Source organism: Pristiophorus japonicus, chromosome 12 (assembly GCF_044704955.1).
Source record: "Pristiophorus japonicus isolate sPriJap1 chromosome 12, sPriJap1.hap1, whole genome shotgun sequence".
NCBI lineage: Eukaryota > Metazoa > Chordata > Chondrichthyes > Pristiophoridae > Pristiophorus > Pristiophorus japonicus.
In genome coordinates this window covers 203826942-203842708 of record NC_091988.1, presented here as the reverse complement: position 1 = coordinate 203842708, position 15767 = coordinate 203826942, and the positions used below count along the sequence as shown (strand labels likewise).

At 53.0% G+C, this 15767-nt stretch overlaps 1 protein-coding gene across 4 annotated transcripts in view; it reads right to left on the bottom strand.

Annotated features, from left to right (window-relative positions):
* Window positions 1-15767, bottom strand: part of LOC139277669 (DENN domain-containing protein 3-like) — a 202348-nt gene that overhangs the window by 57008 nt on the left and 129573 nt on the right. For all 4 annotated transcript variants that reach the window (XM_070896461.1, XM_070896460.1, XM_070896463.1 and 1 more), the window contains exon 15: window positions 8762-9021. In XM_070896461.1, the coding sequence (XP_070752562.1) occupies window positions 8762-9021 (260 nt within the window). The remainder of the gene's footprint in view (window positions 1-8761; window positions 9022-15767) is intronic.

Sequence of the window (15767 nt, the reverse complement as noted above, 5' to 3'; positions counted from 1 at the left end):
CCCCGTGTCCTAACTCGCACCCAGTCCCGCTCACCCATCACACCCTGTGCTCGCCGACCTACGCTGGCTCCTGGTCCGGCAACGCCTCGATTTAAAAATTCTCATCCTTATTTTCAAAGCCCTCCATGGCCCTTGCCCCTCCCTATCTCTGTAATCTCCTCCAGCCCCACGACCCCCTGAGATCTCTGCGCTCCTCTAATTCTGGCCTCCTGAACATCTACAATGTCAATCGCTCAACCATCGGTGGCCGTGCCTTCTGTGGCCTGGGCCCCAAGCTCTGGAACTCCCTCCCTAAACCTCTCCGCCTCTCTTTCCTCCTTTAAGACGCCCCTTAAAACCTACCTCTTGGACCAAGTTTTTGGTCACCTGCCCTGATAGCCCCTCATGTGGCTCGGTGTCAAATTCTGTTTGATAATCGCTCCTGTGAAGTGCCCTTTACTACATTAAAGGCGCTATATCAATGCAAGTTGCTGCTGTTGAAAGGTGAATTGTTTGTGTGACGGGCTCTAAGGTTACCTGTGAATGCAGGAAAATGGTTCAGACCAAATGAGGTCGGGTTATGTCTGGCCCTTTAAAAAAAACAGAAATCCAGGCGCAGGCTTCGAAGGCCCACCCCCCCAAATCCTCCCCAAAACCCCTCTGTGTATTCAAGATGTTGCACTTTGGGAAGGAGCAGCATGGAGAACGCCTTCAGCCACAGCACTGACACTCAAGGACAGAGGAGTTCGCTGGATGTGTCCCCCTGCCACTGGACTTGATATCCATCCCCTCCACCACCGGCGCCCCCTGGCTGCAGTGTGTACCATCTACAAGATGCACTGCAGCAACTCGCCAAGGCTTCTTCGACAGCACCTCCCAAACCCGCGACCTCCACCACCTAGAAGGACGAGGGCAGCAGGTGCATGGGAACACCACCACCTCCACGTTCCCCTCCCAGTCACACACCATCCTGACTTGGGAATATATCGGCCGTTCCTTCATCGTCGCTGGGTCACAATCCTGGAACTCCCTCCCTAACAAAATTTCACCGCATGGATTGCAGCTTCTCAAAGTACAGATAAAGAAATCACTAAAAGTGGCGACGCAGGTTAACAAGGCCATAAAAAGGCAAACAGCACTGGGGGTCATCCCTGGAGGGATGGAATTGAAAAGTCGGGAAACATAGAAACATAGAAACATAGAAAATAGGTGCAGGAGTAGGCCATTCGGCCCTTCTAGCCTGCACCGCCATTCAATGAGTTCATGGCTGAACATTCAACTTCAGTACCCCATTCCTGCTTTCTCGCCATACCCCTTGATCCCCCTAGCAGTAAGGACCTCATCTAACTCCTTTTTGAATATATTTAGTGAATTGGCCTCAACAACTTTCTGTGGTAGAGAATTCCACAGGTTCACCACTCTCTGGGTGAAGAAGTTCCTCCGCATCTCGGTCCTAAATGGCTTACCCCTTATCCTTAGACTGTGACCCCTGGTTCTGGACTTCCCCAACATTGGGAACAATCTTCCTGCATCTAACCTGTCTAACCCCGTCAGAATTTTATATGTTTCTATGAGGTCCCCTCTCATTCTTCTGAACTCCAGTGAATACAAGCCCAGTTGATCCAGTCTTTCTTGATAGGTCAGTCCCGCCATCCCGGGAATCAGTCTGGTGAACCTTCGCTGCACTCCCTCAATAGCAAGAATGTCCTTCCTCAGGTTAGGAGACCAAAACTGTACACAATACTCCAGGTGTGGCCTCACCAATGCCCTGTACAACTGTAGCAACACCTCCCTGCCCCTGTACTCAAATCCCCTTGCTATGAAGGCCAACATGCCATTTGCTTTCTTAACCGCCTGCTGCACCTGCATGCCAACCTTCAATGACTGATGTACCATGACACCCAGGTCTCTTTGCACCTCCCCTTTTCCTAATCTGTCACCATTCAGATAATAGTCTGTCTCTCTGTTTTTACCACCAAAGTGGATAACCTCACATTTATCCACATTATACTTCATCTGCCATGCATTTGCCCACTCACCTAACCTATCCAAGTCGCTCTGCAGCCTCACAGCATCCTCCTCGCAGCTCACACTGCCACCCAACTTAGTGTCATCCGCAAATTTGGAGATACTACATTTAATCCCCTCATCTAAATCATTAATGTACAGTGTAAACAGCTGGGGCCCCAGCACAGAACCTTGCGGTACCCCACTAGTCACTGCCTGCCATTCTGAAAAGTACCCATTTACTCCTACTCTTTGCTTCCTGTCTGACAACCAGTTCTCAATCCATGTCAGTACACTACCCCCAATCCCATGTGCTCTAACTTTGCACATCAATCTCTTGTGTGGGACCTTGTCGAACGCCTTCTGAAAGTCCAAATATACCACATCAACTGGTTCTCCCTTATCCACTCTACTGGAAACATCCTCAAAAAATTCCAGAAGATTTGTCAAGCATGATTTCCCTTTCACAAATCCATGCTGACTTGGACTTACCATGTCACCTCTTTCCAAATGCACTGCTATGACATCCTTAATAATTGATTCCATCATTTTACCCACTACCGATGTCAGGCTGACCGGTCTATAATTCCCTGTTTTCTCTCTCCCTCCTTTTTTAAAAAGTGGGGTTACATTGGCTACCCTCCACTCCATAGGAACTGATCCAGAGTCAATGGAATGTTGGAAAATGACTGTCAACGCATCCACTATTTCCAAGGCCACCTCCTTAAGTACTCTGGGATGCAGTCCATCAGGCCCTGGGGATTTATCGGCCTTCAATCCCATCAATTTCCCCAACACAATTTCCCGGCTAATAAGGATTTCCCTCAGTTCCTCCTCCTTACTAGACCCCCCGACCCCTTTTATAACCGGAAGGTTGTTCGTGTCCTCCTTCGTGAATACCGAACCAAAGTACTTGTTCAATTGGTCCGCCATTTCTTTGTTCCCCGTTATGACTTCCCCTGATTCTGACTGCAGGGGACCTACATTTGTCTTTACTAACCTTTTTCTCTTTACATATCTATAGTTATGTTAGACTTGAATCGATCCTGGGTTAGACCACACTTGGAGCACTGTGCACAGTTCCGGTCTCCATATTACCGAAAGGTTACAGAGAGCACTGGAGACAGCGCAAGAAATATTTACAGGGATGATCCCAGAACGGAGAGGTTATAACTTTCAGGAAACACTGAGCAGGCCGGGGCTCTTTTCCCTCAAACAGAAGGTCGAGGGGTGACCTGATAAAGGTCTTTAACATTCTGAAGGGGTTCGATACGGTAGATATAGAGAGTGTCATGTATTCAACTATCATTGTAACCCATGTATAAGCTGACCTTAGTTGTACACCTTGAGAACACTGACCACAAGGAGGTGAACTTGGGGGAAACACTCCTAACCTGGACTTTCAGGTATAAAAGGGGAAGCTCCACCCACCTTCATCACTTGAGGTCTTGGTAATAAAGGTAACTGGTCACAGAGTGACCTTCTCTCAAGTATGGGCTTTGTGTGCATTTATACTGTATAGTAAGGACATATTATTGGCGATGAGAAACTGGGATTTAAACCATGCGAGCCTGGCCACTAGCAGCACAGAAGAGAGGTACTGTGTTGGTGATGATTGGGACGACTTTATTGAGAGACTACAGCAAAGTTTTGTCACTAAGGAACGGTTGGGACAGAAGTCAGCCGACAAACACAGGCTCATCTCCTGACGGTTTGTGGATCCAGGACGTACTCCCTGATGAAGGACCTCCTAGCGCCAGAGAAGCCGGCGGACAAGACATTCAAAGAGCTCAGTAATTTGATCGGGGAACACCTTAAACCGGCGAGCAGCATGCACATGGCGAGACACCGGTTTTACACGCACCGGCGGCGAGAAGGGCAAAGCGTTCCAGACTTCGTGGCAGATCTCCGGCGACTGGCGAGACTATGTAAGTTCCCAGATACATGCAGAGCGGAGATGCTGCGAGACTTTTTTATTGAGGGCATCGGGCATGCTGGGGTTTTCAGGAAACTGATTGAGACCAAAGACTTGACCTTGGAAGCGGTGGCTCTGGTAGCCCAGATATTTATCTCAGGGGAGGAAGAGACCAGAATGATGTATGACAACAATCTTGGCTCAAATGCGGCAAATGACCAGGGAGTCAACATTGTTAATGCAGCACACAGTTCTCCAGGCAGACAAGTGCAATCGGACATGCCCCAGCTTGTAGTCGAACCCAAAGGGGGAATTCAACAGAGACAATGGCTAGCTGAACGGCGATTCATGCCATCGCAATGGACAATGCGGCCAGTAATGGGGCCATCAACACCTGTTAATGGTGCGCTTAAGGACAGTTAGAGACAGTCAGGGACGATCGACTGGTAATGGACCTTTTGTTTCTGACAACGGGGCCTCCAGCTCATGCTGGAGGTGTGGAGGCAAACACCCAGCCAGAGCTTGCAGGTATCAGCAATATACCTGCAGAAACTGCAACGTCAACGGTCACTTGGCGCATATGTGCAGGAAGCCTGCAGCCAGGTTGATGTACGAGGAGGACGGGCCCGATGTAAGCCCTACAAGGCCAAATGAATACTGGGGGAAATCGCTGGAAGCTGAAGTTCAGCGAGTTCATGTGGAGCACATATACAGTTCATATACCAGGATGCCACCGATAATGATGAAAGTGCTCCTCAATGGCATCCCAGTATTAATGGAGCTAGACACGGGGGCCAGCCAGTCCCTGATGAGTATCAAACAATTCGAAAGGTTGTGGGTGTCCAAGGCCAGGAGGTCAAAATTATTGCCGATTGACACACAGCTGCGGACATATACAAAGGAGATCATTCCGGTGCTAGGCAGCGCCACGGTAGTCGTGACCCACAAAGATTCGGAGAACAGGTTGCCACTCTGGATTGTCCCAGGGGACGGTCCCGCACTACTGGGGAGGAGTTAGCTTGCTGTCATGAACCTGAAATGGGGCGATGTCAATGCAATTTTTTCTGTGGAGCGAGTATCATGCTCACAGGTCCTGGACAAATTTGACTCATTATTTCAACCCGGCATTGGCACTTTCATGGGGACCAAGGTAGTGATTCACATAAACCCGGACGCCAGGCCAGTACACCACAAGGCCAGAGCGGTACCGTACGTGATGCGGGAAAAGATAGAATGCGAATTGGACTGCCTGCTGAGGGAAGGCATCATCTCACCAGTCGAATTCAGTGACTGGGCGAGCCTGATCGTGCCGGTGCTCAAGGCGGATGGGTCGGTCAGGATATGTGGCGATTACAAGGCCACCATCAATCGGGTGTCACTCCAAGACCAGTACCCGCTACCGAGAGCGGAGGACCTCTTTGCGACGCTATCCGGTGACAAACTTTTTTCAAAATTGGACCTGACCTCAGCTTACATGACCCAGGAGCTGGTGAGTGAGTCGAAGAAGCTGACCACCATCACGACACACAAGGGGTTGTTTGAGTACAACAGATGTCCGTTTGGGATTCGTTCGGCCGCCGCGATCTTTCAGCGAAATATGGAAAGCCTCCTCAAGTCCGATGGTTTTTCAAGACGACATCCTCATCACGGGTCGCGATACTGAAGAACACCTCCACAACCTGGAGGAGGTGCTACGCAGACTGGAACAGGTAGGGCTGCGACTGAAAAAGGTGAAGTGCGTCTTCTTAGCTCCAGAGGTACAATTCCTGGGGAGAAGGGTAGCAGCAGACGGGATCAGACCAACTGCGTCCAAAACAGAAGTGATCCAGAGAGCACCCAGACCCCGTAACACGATGGAGCTGCGTTCGTTCCTGGGGCTCCTGAACTATTTTGGTAACTTTCTTCCCAAATTGAGCACGCTGTTAGAGCCGCTACACGTGCTCCTACGCAAAGGTCGTGATTGGGTCTGGGGGGACAGCCAGGAAAGGGCTTTTGATGGAGCATAACAAATTGCGTGCGCTAACAAACTGTTAACGTTATATGACCCATGTAAGAAGCTTATTTTAACGTGTGATGTGTCGTCCTATGTGGTCGGGTATGTGTTGCAGCATGTGAATGCCAATGGTCAGTTACAGCCGGTAGCTTATGCCTCCAGGAGTCTGTCCCAGGCAGAAAGGGGCTACGGGATGGTAGAAAAGGAAGCGCTCGCATGTGTATATGCAGTAAAAAAAATGCAGCAGTACCTGTTTGGCAGAAAATTTGAGCTGGAGACAGATCACAAACCCCTAACGTCCCTTTTGGCCGACAACAAGGCCATAAATGCGAATGCATCGGCCCGCATACAGAGGTGGGCACTTACGTTAGCTGCCTATGACTACACAATTCGGCACAGACTGGGCACTGTAAACTGCGCCGATGCACTCAGCAGGCTACCACTAGCCACCACTGAGGGGGCAACTGAGCATAATGCTGAGATGGTCATGGCTGTTGAAGCTTTCGAAAGTGAAGGCTCACCTGTGACAGCCCGTCAGATTAAAGTCTGGACAAATAAAGACCCGCTACTGTCTTTAGTTAAGAAATGTGTCCTGAATGGGGACTGGGCAGCCACGTACAGGGCATGCCCTGAGGAGTTTAAACCGTTTCATAGGCGCAAGGATGAACTCTCGATTCAGGCCGATTGCCTACTGTGGGGAAACCGAGTAGTCATGCCCCAAGTGGGCAGAGAGGTGTTTATCAGAGAACTCCACAATGAGCACCCGGGCATTGTCATGATGAAGGCAATTGCCAGGTCACACGTTTGGTGGCCAGGGATAGATGCAGACCTGGAACTTTGTGTTCGCAGGTGCAACACGTGTGCTCAGCTGGGCAACGCACCCATGGAAATCCCCCTTAGCCCCTGGTCCTGGCCCGCAAAGCCATGGTCACGCATCCATGTGGACTACGCAGGTCCTTTCATGGGAAAAATGTTTTTGGTTGTAGTAGACGCCTACTCCAAATGGATTGAGTGTGACATTTTAAATTCAAGCACATCCTCTGCCACGGTAGAAAGTCTATGGGCAATGTTCGCTACCCATGGTCTACCGGATGTCTTGGTCAGCGACAATGGCCCGTGCTTCACAAGCACTGAATTCCAGGACATCATGGCAGGCAATGGAATTAACCATGTTAGAATGGCACCGTTCAAGCCGGCCTCAAACGGCCAGGCAGAACGAGCAGTGCAGATAATCAAACAGGGGATGCTCAGAATCTAAGTGGGTTCCTTACAAAGCCGCTTATCACGCCTCCTGTTGGCCTACAGATCCCGACCACACTCGCTCACAGGGGTTCCACCCGCAGAGCTGCTAATGAAAAGGACGCTCAAAACCAGGTTATCCCTTATACACCCCACTATGAAAGAAATTGTTGAGAGCAGGCGTCAGTCACAATGTGACTACCATGACAGGAATGCGAGGGCGCGATGTATTGATGTAAATGACCCTGTTTTTGTCCTTAATTATGCTGCAGGGCGCAAATGGCTCGCAGGCACTGTGGTTGTCAAAGAGGGAAATAGGATTCTGGTAGTTAAACTTATCAATGGACAAATCTGCCGCAAACACGTGGATCAAACTAAAAGGAGGTTCCGCAACCCCATAGAAGAAGCAGAGGAAGAACACGATGTAGAGTTTATTCCACCACAGGTGACCGAACACCGGAACCAAGTGGAGGAGAGTCCAGTCACTGTGGGCAGTCCGGACAGGCCTGAGGCACCGCAAACAGCAGACACTCAGGCCAGCGCCCAACAACCGGAGCCCCAACTCAGGCGCTCTACAAGGGAGCGTAAACCACCAGAGAGACTTAACCTGTGATCCCAATAAGACTTTGGGGGGGAGGTGATGTCATGTATTCAACTATCATTGTAACCCATATATAAGCTGACCTAAGTTGTACACCTTGAGAACATTGACCACAAGGGGGTGAACTTGTGGGAGACACTCCTAACCTGGACTTTCAGGTATAAAAGGGGAAGCTCCAGCCACCTTCATCACTTGAGGTCTTGGTAATAAAGGTAACTGGTCACAGAGTGACCTTCTCTCAAGTATGGGCCTCGTGTGCATTTATACTGTATAGTAAGGACATATCAGAGAGGATGTTTCCACTTGTGGCGGAGACCAGAACTAGAGGCCATCAATATCAGACAGTCACTAATAAATCCAACGGGGAATTCAGGAGAAACTTCTTTACCCAGAGAGGAGTGAGAATGTGGAACTCGCTGCCACAGGAAGGGGTTGAGGTGAATAGTATCGATGCATTTAAGGGGAAAGAAAATTGGATGTCACAAAGCACTTTACAGCCAATGAAGTACTTTTGGAGCGTAGTCACTGTTGCAATGTGGGAAACACGGCAGCCAATTTGTGCACAGCAAGCTCCCACAAACAGCAATGTGATAAATGACCAGATAATCTGTTTAGTGATGCTGGTTGAGGGATAAATTTGGCCCCAAGACAGTGGGGATAACTCTGCTGCTCTTCTTCAAAATAGTGCCGTGGGATCTTTTATTACCCCCTGAGAGAGCAGACGGGACCTCGGTTTAACGTCTCATCCGAAAGGCGGAAGCTGGATAAACACATGGGGGAGAAAGGAATAGAGGGATATGGTGATGGGGTGAGATGGAGAGGGGTGGGAGGGGGCTGGTGTGGAGAATAAACCCCGGCACGGAGGGGCTGAATGGCCGGTTTGTGTGTGCTGTGAGTTCTGTGTAAATGTACGAGAGCCTCTCAGACGCCTGAAACATGAGGTGTTGTAAAATGGGCACCGAGGGCGGGTGGAGGGGTGTGGAGACTGGACGCAGCATTGGATGGTGCAGACACACTCAGACCCTACCTGGATGTCCCGGAAGCGAGCAATCTCCTTGCAGTAGGGGTGGGCCTCAGTCAGCAGGAACAGCCGCTTTTGGCTCAACACCATGCGGCCCAGCCCATAGCTGGTCTTCACCGGGTTCGAGACCTTCCACACTTGCTCGTTATCCAACAGGTGCTTGGTCACCTCGGGAGGCAGCGTGATGTTGTCCACCTCTGACTTGATCTCCGTCCAGCGGGCGTACAGCTCGTTGAACGTCTTCGGTTCAATCAGCTTCTGCTGCCCTGCACAGGGATCGAGACACAAAGAACGTTAGGGACAGGAGGCCATTCAGCCCCTCGAGCCTGTTACACAGGACCAGGAGGTGGCCATTCAGCCCCTCGAGCCTGTTACACAGGAATAGGAGGAGGCCCATTCAGCCTTCGAGCCGGTTACACAGGAACAGGAAGAGGCCATTCAGCCCCTTGAGCCTATTACACAGGAACAGGAGGAAGCCATTCAGCCCCTCAAGCCTGTTACACAGGAACAGGAGGAGACCATTCAGCCCCTCGAGCCTGTTACACAGGAACAGGAGGAGGCCATTCAACCCCTCGAACCTGTTACACAGGAACAGGAGGTGGCCCATTCAGCCCCACGAGCCTGTTACATAGGAACAGGAGGAGGCCCATTCAGGTCCTCGAGCCTGTTACACAGGAGCAGGAAGAGGCCATTCAGGTCCTCGAGCCTGTTACACAGGAGCAGGAGGAGGCCCATTCAGCCCCTCGAGCCTATTACACAGCAGCAGGAGGAGGCCATTCAGCCCTCGAGCCTGTTACACAGGAACAGGAGGAGGCCATTCAGCCCCTCGAGCCTGTTACACAGGAACAGGAAGCCCATTCAGCCCCTCGAGCCGGTTACACAGGAATAGGAGGAGGCCCATTCAGCCTTCGAGCCGGTTACACAGGAACAGGAAGAGGCCATTCAGCCCCTTGAGCCTATTACACAGGAACAGGAGGAAGCCATTCAGCCCCTCGAGCCTGTTACACAGGAACAGGAGGAGGCCATTCAACCCCTCGAACCTGTTACACAGGAACAGGAGGAGACCATTCAGCCCCTCGAGCCTGTTACACAGGAACAGGAGGAGGCCATTCAACCCCTCGAACCTGTTACACAGGAACAGGAGGAAGCCATTCAGCCCCTCGAGCCTGTTACACAGGAACAGGAGGAGGCCATTCAGCCCCTCAAGCCTGTTACACAGGAACAGGAGTCCCATTCAACCCTTCGAACCTGTTACACAGGGACAGGAGGAGGCCCATTCAGCCCCTCGAGCCTGTTACACAGGAACAGGAGGCCCATTCAGCCCCTCGAGCCGGTTACACAGGAATAGGAGGAGGCCCATTCAGCCCTCGAGCTGGTTACACAGGAACAGGAAGAGGCCATTCAGCCCCTTGAGCCTGTTACACAGGAACAGGAGGAGGCCATTCAGCCCTTCGAGCCTGTTACACAGGAACAGGAGGTGGCCATTCAGCCCCTCGAGCCTGTTACACAGGAACAGGAGGAGGCCATTCAGCCCCTCGAGCCTGTTACACAGGAACAGGAGGAGGCCCATTCAGCCCCTCGAGCCTGTTACACAGGAACAGGAGGAGGCCCATTCAGCCTCTCGAGCCTGTTACGCCATTCAATTAGATCAGGGCTGATCTGTATCGTAACTCCATTTACCTGCATTGGCTCCATATCCCCCTATACCATTACCCAACAAACAACTGTCGATCTCAGTGCTGAAAGCTCCCATTGACCCACACCATCCACACCTTTTTGGGGAAGAGAGAGTTCCAGATTCCCAGAACACTCTGTGTGAAGAAGTGCTTCCTGACATCACCCTGAACGGCCGGGCTCTAATGTTAAGGTTCTGCCCCTTGTTCTGGACTCCCCCCACCAGAGGGAATAGTTTCTTTTGATCTCCCCTATGGAATTATTTTAATTATCATTAACATTTTAAACCCCTCGATTACATCCCCCCTCGCCCTTCTACACTCGGGGAACACAAGCCCAGTCTGTGCAACCTGCCCTCGGGATTTAAACCTTTCAGCCCCGGAGTCAGTCTGGGTAATCTGGGCTACTCCCCCTCCAAGACCGATAGACCCTCCCTGAGGGGGGCCCAGAACTGGACGCAGTGTCCCGGGGGGGTGGGGGGTGGGGGCAGGACAGGACGCAGTGTCCCGGGGGGGTGGGGGCAGGACTGGACGCAGTGTCCTGGGGGGGGGGGTTCTGACCGAGCTCTGTACAGGTGAAGCTTCACTGTCTCCCCTCTGTATTCCAGCCCCGAGATCAGGGCCAGCGTTCCATGGGTGATGTAGATTATATTTTGTACCTGTGTACCAGCGTTCAGTGATGTGTGTACCCTTGCTCCAGCCCCTCGTATCCCACCATTAATAACATTTTTTTGGGCTCTGCCAGTATTGGGGACATTACCCTCCTAATCCCTATGGGCACAAATTCACAACCAAAACTTGGCACAAAATTGACTACCGGCACCAAAGGCAGCTCACGTTGACCCCTGCACTGAGCTGCTGACCCTGGGCAGGCCCACAGCACTTCCATTCTCAAACACCAGTTGTACAACTGAGGCATCCAGTTCTTCCCAAAACATAAATGTGAGTGTGAGTGTGTGAGTGTGAGTTTGTGGTGTGTGGTGTGTGGTGTGTGGTGTTTGTGAGTGAGTGTGTGAGTGAGTGTGTCTGTGTGTGTGTGAGTGAGTGTGTCTGTGTGTGTGTGAGTGAGTGTGTGAGTGAGTGTGTCTGTGTGTGTGTGTGTGTGAGTGAGTGTGTGACTGAGTGTGTGAGTGAGTGTGTCTGTGTGTGTGTGAGTGAGTGTGTGAGTGTGTCTGTGTGTGTGTGAGTGAGTGTGTAAGTGAGTGTGTGAGTGAGTGTGTCTGTGTGTGTGTGAGTGAGTGTGTCTGTGTGTGTGTGAGTGAGTGTGTGTGTGAGTGAGTGTGTGAGTGTGTCTGTGTGTGTGAGTGAGTGTGTGTGTGAGTGAGTGTGTGAGTGTGTCTGTGTGTGTGTGCGTGTGTGCGCGTGCGTGTGTGTGCGTGTTAGTGTGTGTGTGGTTGTGTGTGTGGTTGTGTGTGTGTATGTGTGTGCGAGTGTGTCTGAGTGTGTGTGTGTTTGTGTGAGCGTGTCTGAGTGTGTGTGTGAGTGTGTGTGTGTTTGTGTGAGCGTGTCTGAGTGTGTGTGTGTGTGTGTGTGTGTGAGCGTGTCTGAGTGTGTGTGTGTTTGTGTGAGCGTGTCTGAGTGTGTGTGTGTTTGTGTGAGCGTGTCTGAGTGCGTGTGTGTGTGTGTGAGCGTGTCTGAGTGCGTGTGTGTGTGTGTGTGAGCGTGTCTGAGTGTGTGTGTGTGTATGTGTGTGTGTGTGTGAGCGTGTCTGAGTGTGTGTGTGTGAGTGTGTGTGTGTGTTTGTGTGAGCGTGTCTGAGTGTGTGTGTGTGTGTGTGTGTGTGTGCGAGTGTGAGTGTGTCTGAGTGTGTGTGTGTGTGTGTGAGCGTGTCTGAGTGTGTGTGTGTTTGTGTGAGCGTGTCTGAGTGTGTGTGTGTTTGTGTGAGCGTGTCTGAGTGTGTGTGTGTGTGAGCGTGTCTGAGTGTGTGTGTGTGTGTGTGTGTGTGAGCGTGTCTGAGTGTGTGTGTGTGTGTGTGTGTGTGTGTGAGCGTGTCTGAGTGTGTGTGTGTGAGTGTGTGTGTGTGTCTGAGTGTGTGTGTGTGTCTGAGTGTGTGAGCGTGTCTGAGTGTGTGTGTGTGTCTGAGTGTGTGAGCGTGTCTGAGTGTGTGTGTGTGTGTGCGAGTGTGTGTGTGTGTGTGTGGTTGTGAGTGTGTGAGCGTGTCTGAGTGTGTGTGCGTGTGTATGTGCGAGTGTGTCTGAGTGTGTGTGTGTGTGGTTGTGTGTGCTAGCCCAAAACAGCTGACTGTAGTGCAGGTTTCAGTAGATGTAGGGACCCTGTGGATTGTATGGAGGGGCTTCCCACCGGGATATTCCCCGCTCCACCGTGGTTGGTTCCCCCTCGCTCTTTGGCCAAAGGCACAGTGGGAATTACCGACATATACTGTAGGATGCAGGAGTGGCAATGGTCAGGCAGAAGCGAGACAGCGAGTGGCGGGAGTTGGTGGGCTGAGTGGGAGCGGTGGGGGGCACGGACGGGTTTTCAGAGTGACCGGGATCAGAGCGGGTGTTGAGTGGATGGAAAGGCTCAGTGTCGCACACATCGCCAGAGCAGCAACACAACAGGACTTTCACTTCCACCTCAAACAGGCAGCCGGAGGGGGAGGGGGGCATGGGCGGTGGGGATGGGAAGGGGTGGGGTCAGGGGATGAGGAAATGGGGGGTATTGGGGGTGGGTGGGGTGGGGTGGGGGGATGGGAGGAAGGATGGGGTGGTGATGTGGAGGGGGGGGGGGGTGCATGTGGCGAGCATGTGGCACGATCTCTGCTCCCCCCCCCGCTCCGCACTCCAGGCCGGTATGTGGTTAAGAAGCGGTGTTGGGAGCGGGCGGTCCTTCGGCCGGGTTTTGCAGGCAGCCTGGGGCAGACCAAGCTGGGAGCGGGGGCGTCTAACAGTCGGCCGGCCCCGTGTGTGCGAATGGAGAAGGCCGAGCACCTGAATGCGACCTGGGCGCTGCATGGTGATTGGAGGGTTTTATTGTCCTTGGCCAATATGGCGGCTGGCACGCTGCCCCGCGGCAATGGGCGGGCGTGTCTGACCCGGCACGTTGGGGGCAGGGTCGGCGCGTTAGCGCCCGGGAAACGGGGTCCCCACAGATACAGCTCCAGACTGACAATAAACGGTGCGTTAGAGAAAGCGAGAGTCTCTGCCAATAACAAAAACCACGAGAGCACCGGCAAGGTTTGCGTTTTAAGGACTTTGCTGATATTTTATTTGCGTTTGCTCTTTTTCTTCCTGGACATTCCCTTTTTTGCCGTCTCTGCACAAATTAAAGAGAATAGATTTCGCATCAGTGCCTGGCAATGAGAAGCTTCAACGTGCGACAGTCCGCCCGCTGTGCCCTGCCCCCGGGGGCAAGCGAACCCAAGGCTCACACAACAGCAACGTTCCCGTTACTCTGCGCGGCCCAGCGGCGCTCCATGGGTCCCGCGGCTGCTCAATAATAAACCGTGCACGTGTGGAACTGTGAGTGGCGGGACCGCCCGGACCCCCAGTAAGGGTCTGGAGGGAACATTGCTCACAAGCCTCTCGGTGATTGAGCTTCCCTTCTCCACAGTGCCCCCCCACCTTCCCGTCAGAGCGTGGGCAGGGGGACCAAGACCCGTCGGACACAGGGCTGCCCCCCACCCCCCACTGCCCCCGCACCACCCCCACCTCCCCCCTCCCTACGACTGACCGCCCCCGGTGTTCAGGGTATTCTGGTCTCCGGGAGTGTGGAGCTTGAACCTTTCACCCTGTGACCCAGAGACAGGACCACCAGCACTGAGCCAAAGACCCTCTGCTCTCATAGCCAAACACAACGGGCTGAATCCTGCTGGGGGAATAAGGCCGCGTTAACGACCAGCGCCGTTACCCGCGCGCTGGTATAAGGCCGCGTTAACGACCAGCGCCGTTACCCGCGCGCTGGTATAAGGCCGCGTTAACGACCAGCGCCGTTACCCGCGCGCAGGTCGGTCAGCGGGTGCGCGGGATTGGGAGAGATGTGGCGGGTGGTGAGTCTCCGGTCAGAGTACACCGCCCCGACCTTTGCTTTGCACGTGTCGGACGCGCGCCGCTGTCTTTAGGAACTCGCTGGATCTGCACATTGATTGGCTGTTGGACGCGGCGCGGATCGAATCGGTTCGAGGCAAATCGTATCCCACTCACCTGATCGAGGCGTTTGGTGAAGTCACGGTAAAGATTGGTGATGGTAAATGTTGTGTTTATAGACTTTCAAAAGGCATTTGCTAAAATACATCATCACAGGAATAGAAACACGTGGCATTGAAGGGCGAGCGATGAGTTGGGTCGGTGATTGGCGAAGGGTACGGGGCAGTGAGCTATGGTGAGCGGATGACTGCAGGGAGCCCAGGGGTCAGTATTAGGTCCATTGCTGTGTATAATGGCCCGGATATAGGGAGTGCAATTCGAAGTTTGTGGACGATTGAAAACTTGGCAATGTAGTAAATAGTGAGCATGACAGGGGCAGGCTTCCGGAGGACAGACAGACCGGTGAAAAGGGCAGGCATAGGGCAGGAGCAGTTTAATCCGGATCAGTATGAAGTGATGCACTTCGGGAGAAGCAAGATGGAGAGGCAGTATAGTCCACATGGTGCTGTTTTGAGGAGTAACCCATGAGATTTAAGGATTGAGGAGGAGACAGAGGAACGACGGAGAAGGAAATCGAGTGAATTAGAGTCACATCAGGTACAGAAAGAGAGGGAAAGGGAGGGGGAGGGAGGGAGAGGGAAAGGGAGGGAGAGGGAGGGAGGGAGAGGGAGGGAGAGGGAGGGAGGGGGAGGGAGGGAGAGGGAGGGAAAGGGAAAGGGAGGGAGAGGGAGGGGGAGGGAGAGGGAGGGAGAGGGAGGGAGGGAGAGGGAGGGAGAGGGAGGGAGGGAGAGGGAGGGAGAGGGAGGGAAAGGGAGGGAGCGGGAGAGGGAAAGGGAGGGAAAGGGAAAGGGAGGGAGAGGGAGGGAAAGGGAGGGAGCGGGAGAGAAAGGGAGGGAGAGGGAGGGAGGGAGAGGGAGGGAAAGGGAGAGAGAGGGAGGGAAAGGGAGGGAGAGGGAGAGAAAGGGAGGGAGAGGGAGGGAGGGAGAGGGAGGGAAAGGGAGGGAGAGGGAGGGAAATGGAGGGAGAGGGAGGGAAAGGGAGGGAGAGGGAGGGAGGGAGAGGGAGAAAAGGGAGGGAGAGGGAGGGAAAGGGAAAGGGAGAGGGAGGGAGAGAAAGGGAGGGAGAGGGAGGGAGGGAGAGGGAGAGAAAGGGAAAGGCAGGGAGAGGGAGGGAAAGGGAGGGAGAGGGAGGGAAAGGGAAAGGGAGGGAGAGGGAGGGAGGGAGAGGGAGGGAAAGGGAAAGGGAGGGAGAGGG